Consider the following 5,996-nt stretch of genomic DNA (forward strand, 5'->3'; position numbering starts at 1 on the left):
GAACTAGGTGCATAAGCTGGTAGGAGACTAAACAGGTTCCAGGAAACATCTGTCTGCTCATGCTTAAAAATCTAATTGCCAGGCAGCTGTCCAATAACTTACCCTTTCACCTGTGCCTGGCCACAATAATTTCAATGAAACTTACTTTCATAGAGTATAATTGTGCTCAGCTGCTTGCAGAAGGTTGTATTTTTCTGTAATTATAACATTTGCTGGTGGCTTGTATTCAGAGAAACAGGTTTTACTTGTTGTTGTACTTGTGTAGTCCAGTTCATACTTCTTGGTCTGCTTCTCTGTTTTGAATTTACTTTGTAAAAGCTATCTCTTGAATGAAACTTTTTTTTTTTTTTTTTTTACAGTTTATAAAGATAGTGGGCATAGAAATTGCAAAATCTGAGCTAGTTGGCATGGATTGTAACAAAATGTAGCTTTGACACATGCAAAAGGTTCTAGATTCTTTACAAAAGGGGTTAAAATCTTTACTCTGACATACCTGAATTGGACATGCTGCATGTATGGCACTACCTCTTAGAACATTTGCTGTTTTCCTGTGCAATTGCTTAGACCAGTACTCTTAGTGTAAGTATATGCATGTGGCATTAAGTGGGTGATTGTTACATGACTTATCTGTGTGGTCATATTGATTTTCTTAATTAATATTTTTTTTCCTAAACTAACTGAACTTGCCACTTAAGTTGCTGTTAGTTCTGATATTGTACTTGGAAGATAAAATTACATAAAATTATTAACTTGACTAACTTGTGGACAAAAGTCAGTCACAAGAATGTTATCAACCCTTTATGAACATACATGACCAAATGTAAGCTTTTCTTATAGTTTGTGTTGTAGATGTACTTTTGGCCAAATTGGAATGTTTGGGTAAATTTTTTTCTTTATGGTCTCCATATTATCTTAGTAACCACAAGTATATTTGTGCTGAGTGTAAAGCCATCAGGTTTATGGATTTTAAAGGGAACAAGGTCATTGAAATTTGTCCAACCTAATACAGTTAAGATAGGTTTAATTAATGCAAGCTTTCAGCATTTAACTAACATTCTTGGTTACTTCCTCTAACCTGAAGTTGATCCTAACAACTAAAAGCAGTTGTTTACTACTACATTCTAAATAATGTGGCCCAACTGTTTAAGAGAAAATACATAGGAGAAGTCAACACAGTAATCTTCTGTGACCGTATGCTGGTGTTTGGCCCACTTTAGAGGGCAGCAGAGGCTGTCAACAATTTGCCCCATAAATCTCACTGATAGCCTTGATGTAGGTACCTTTCTGTCCTAACAGTAAGTCTATTGTTCACGTATTTTACTGAAGTGAAACTAGTGATGAAGAGTTATAGCTGACCAGTATTTATGAGGATTGCATTAGATGCTTTCCTTTTATACATGTATAATACAGTGCCTTTTTTAGCAAAACAGTTCTGCCTCATTTGGGAGTGACAGTATGTTAGAAGACAGTATTACCGTCTGCTCTCCTGAGTGAAACAAAATTGTGAGTTTTGAAGATTGACTTCCTTATTATAGCTAATTATTCAGTCATCCTGAATTTTCTTTCATAAAGCCAAGCCAGTTAGTGATTAGACCTTTCTTAATTCTTCTCAATTGTATGAATGTGTGGCTCATTAACAATGTAAAACTCATTTTTAGTATCAAGTTCTATTGCACAAGTTTGTCTCATGACTGATACAGGTGTTTGAAATACTCTGGGTCTCATTCATGTTGAGCCTCTGTTTAAGAGCCTGTGCTAACAGTTTCAGTCTGCATGATACAATAAGTTATAGTTGATTTGAGCTTTCTAAAGCTTAAAGTGGAGTGTAAAGTCTGTCTTGATCCAACTTGGTTATCAAGGTTGCTGATTAAAGCACATGGTCACCATGTGCTTAGCATGCAGTGGTAGTAACAGTTTTGTCACTGAATTTTTCAGCTTGCCTAAAGTTGTTAAAAGACGTGTGAATGCTCTCAAGAACCTTCAAGTTCAGTGTGCACAGATAGAAGCAAAGTTCTATGAGGAAGTTCATGAGCTGGAAAGAAAGTATGCTGCTCTCTATCAGCCCTTATTTGACAAGGTATTTTGGTGTTAATCTCATTTGTGCTTCAAAGCTTTAGCTAAAACATGGGGGAATATAAATTGAAAGCTTATGCATGTTCTGAATTATTTTGGGTTTGTATGTGCCCATTCAATTACATTGACGTTTTACCATACGTGTGAATATCAACTGAAATTAAGGGGGAGAGTTTCAGTCTATTACCAGATTAACTTCAATACCCCAGACCTCATCAAGTTCTGAGCAGATGTCACGTGATATGTTAACCTATCTGGAACTCTGCTTATTTTAGTGTGTTGAAAAGCTTGTAACTGCCGAGTCATCTTCTAGGGCCAGTAGAAAAAGAAATTCATAAATAGTTAATGTATTACTAATTGTGTAACTTTAAAGTTAATGATGTATTGGTTGCAATATTGTGAAATGTGAAAATATTTTTGGTTTAATCTTCCAGCGAAGTGAAATCATCAATGCAATTTATGAACCTACAGAAGAAGAATGTGAATGGAAAGCAGATGTTGAAGAAGACATTTCAGTGAGTATCTTAATCAGTTCTCATCAGTATCTCAAGCTTTAGCATTAAACAAGCTGCAATACAGTAATTGCAGTTAAAAAAAATCAGGTGTGTAGTGATTACTTGCTTATAGTAATGATAATTCTTTATGAATGCACAGAGTGTGTATGAAATAATCTGTACTGGTATCAATATAGAACTGTAGTGAAATTTGCACTCTTTTAAAATTAAGAAAAACTAACATTTTTATTTTATTAAGGAGGAAATGAAAGAGAAAGCCAAGCTTGAAGAAGAAAAAAAAGATGAAGAAAAAGAAGACCCTAAAGGAATTCCTGAGTTTTGGCTGACAGTATTCAAAAATGTGGACTTGCTCAATGATATGGTTCAGGTAGGTGATGGTCCAGGCTTCTATAAAGTTGTGTTAGTACTTAATCCAAGTGCCTTTTGGAAAGGAGTAGAAACAGTATGTTACTTGATGTGTCTGTTGGAGAGCGAAAAAGGAACAAGTATTTGGGTGTCATCTCTTGTACTTTATTCAACTGAGAGCACAGAGGACTCTGAAATACCTTCTTACTGTGTTATTTGTTGAAGTTAGTTTACCTTACTGATACACTTTCTGTCCTTATAGGAGTGTATGAGGTATATCTTAGATATTGCTACAAACTGTACTAGGTGTTTGCAGGGATTTTTTGTTGTGTACTGCAGTGGAAACTGTACAGCCATTGTTGCCATCTGCTGGTCACATTCATGAAGATGCTTCAGTGCTGTAAAAAGGCTCTTGTCCTATGCAAAACTCTTTCTAAATATGGCTTTTTATCTTTGCAGATAATCTTAAACTGTGTACGGTTACAAAAATGTAATTGTTTTCTTTACAGGAACATGATGAACCTATCCTGAAACATTTAAAAGATATAAAAGTGAAGTTTTCAGAAATTGGACAGCCTATGGTTAGTTGAACTTATTAAACAAGATTACTTTTGTGTTAAGACTTCTATTTGTGTATTAGTAGTGTGGTCTGTGATAGCTAATTGTCTTATGGCAGTCATGAGAAATGCTTCTGCTTCTTGTCCTCTGAAAAACAGCACAAGGATCAGTACTAGTCTTGTAGTGTCATATGAATTAATTTAGACATTGAGTTAATAACTTGGTCTTAGCATCTGATGACTTTTTTTCGCCTTTAAATTTTGATAACCTTCAGGTACTTTTTGTGTAACTGTTAAAATTGGATATAATTTTCTTGTCAGAAATGAGATAGTTTGCTTAGTTTTAGTATTTTAAATTTAGCAGTAAGTTCCGTATGCTAGCACCAGAAAAGCTGCACACTGGGAGACCTTGTGTCATGACTGCAAGAGGTTTACTAAGTAATACGCAGAAGATCAACATGGTATATAAACATTTGATTATTATACAACTTGGGCAGCAAATTCCAGAATAAGTTAGGTATGTGCACCATTTCAGTATTGGTAGAGATGGTTATGTTCTGCTGCAATTTTTTAATTTGGATTTTAAGTATTTGGACATTAAAGGTACATGTTGCTAAATTGCTAATGTTATCACTCTGCCATTATTTTTAAGAGTTTTACTTTAGAATTTCACTTTGAACCAAACGAGTACTTCACAAATGAAGTGTTGACAAAGACATACAGAATGAGGTCAGAGCCAGATGATTCTGATCCCTTCTCCTTTGATGGACCGGAAATTATGGGTTGTACAGGGTAAGTGCTAATAAATAACTTTAAGGCAATGTAACAATTTTTTTCTTATCGTTAGCCAACTATAGGTTTACAGCATCTTGGAAATGTGCTGGAAAAGACATTGCTACCTAATAACTTGTGAACAGCTGGGTTTGACTTGGGTTTCTTTAGTTTATTTCAGTATCTTCAATACAACATGGAAAGCTATATATTTTCTCATAGAATGGGTAGGAAAAGACCTTTTAAAGATCATCTAGTCTGATTTGTCTTCGATGAGAGGGGACCTCTTCTACTAAATTAGGTTGCTTAGAGCACCATCCAGCTGGACCTTGAACTTACCCAGGGACAGAGAATCTACAGCTGCTTTGAGCTGCTTGTTCCTGGTTTTTATCACCCTCATGTGAAAGCTGTCTTCCTTACATCTAGTCTGAATCTACCTTATTTTATTTTAAAACAATTACCTCGTGTCCATCTTCTCATCTGCCGGTATCCTCCAGTCCTTCTCTGCAGGGCTGCTCTCAATCCCTTCATCCTCCAGCCTGTATTGATACTGGACCAGGGGTTGCCCTGACGCAGGTGCAGGACCTTACACTTGGCCTGTTGAACCTGATGAGGTGCACTCAATCCCATTGTGTCATTTATGAACATACTGAACAGTACTGGTCACAATACAGACTCAAGGGACACTACTTGTCACTCATCTCCGTCCAGACTTTGGGCTGTTGACCATTAGTCTCTGGATGTGACTATCCAGCCAATTCCTTATAAACATAATAGTCTATGCAGCAAATCCGTATCTTAACAGTTTATACAGATTGTCCGTGAAGACTGAGATAAAAAGTTTTTCAGTACCTCGTCTTTCTCCTCTCTTGTTACAAGTTGTGTTCAGTAGAGCGTACTTTCTATGACACTTTCTTTCTGACTGACATACCTGTAGAAGCCCTTCTTATTATTCTTCGTATCCCTTGCCAAGTTCAGCTTCAGCTACCCCTTGGCCTTCCTGACCCCATTCCTACACAACTGAGCAGCATCCCTATACTTTTCCCAAGATACCTGTTCCTGCTTCCACTGCATTTCCTTCTTGCCCTTCAGTTTAACCAGCAGATCTCAACTCAGCCATGCCAGTCTTCTACCTTCCTTTTCTGATTTCTTATATGTGATGATTGAAAGCTCTTCTCCTCTGAGGAGAGCATCCTTAAAGGATATGTAGAATATATACCTTATATATGCATATAAATAAGAAAAACCTAATTGATATTTATCTAGAAATACTGTTCTGCAGTCACTAAAGCTGAATTGGAAGATGGATGGTGTTATCTTTGTTCACCTTGGCAGCTTTTTTCAAAATGTTTGATCAGATCTTTTAATCTTTTTGTATGACATGTAGCATTGCACAAAATCTATTACGTTTTAATTTCTGTATTCTGGTTGCCAGGCTTGTTTTAGATCTGTTGAATGTTTGCCTCTGTCTTTCAGTTGATCTGTTTGATTAGAAGAACAATCATCTATTAATTCCAGGTTCCTTGTGATTTTAAAGATCTGTTGCATTCCTTTCTCTGCAGTGTCTCTTGTTCTGAATTAGCTGTTATTCTCTTTATTCTATGCATGTCCCTTGCAAAGAGAAGGGTGAGAGAAACCTGAGTCATACATAATGAGCCTTATGGGGTACATCAGGGTTCTGTGCATCATGGCCTGTTCAGTTGCTTTTGTGTTCATGTCAGATGTTCTGACCGCT

At 36.3% G+C, this 5,996-nt stretch overlaps 1 protein-coding gene across 3 annotated transcripts in view; it reads left to right on the forward strand.

Moving 5' to 3' along the window:
- NAP1L1 (nucleosome assembly protein 1-like 1) overlaps positions 1-5,996 on the forward strand; it is a 17,103-nt gene that overhangs the window by 4,576 nt on the left and 6,531 nt on the right. For all 3 annotated transcript variants that reach the window (XM_010003066.1, XM_010003068.1, XM_010003067.1), the window contains exons 4-8: positions 1,936-2,077; positions 2,508-2,588; positions 2,827-2,955; positions 3,443-3,514; positions 4,143-4,282. In XM_010003066.1, the coding sequence (XP_010001368.1) occupies positions 1,936-2,077; positions 2,508-2,588; positions 2,827-2,955; positions 3,443-3,514; positions 4,143-4,282 (564 nt within the window). The remainder of the gene's footprint in view (positions 1-1,935; positions 2,078-2,507; positions 2,589-2,826; positions 2,956-3,442; positions 3,515-4,142; positions 4,283-5,996) is intronic.

The sequence above is a fragment of the Chaetura pelagica genome, unplaced genomic scaffold, assembly GCF_000747805.2.
Source record: "Chaetura pelagica isolate M959 unplaced genomic scaffold, ChaPel_1.0 scaffold288, whole genome shotgun sequence".
Classification (NCBI taxonomy): domain Eukaryota; kingdom Metazoa; phylum Chordata; class Aves; order Apodiformes; family Apodidae; genus Chaetura; species Chaetura pelagica.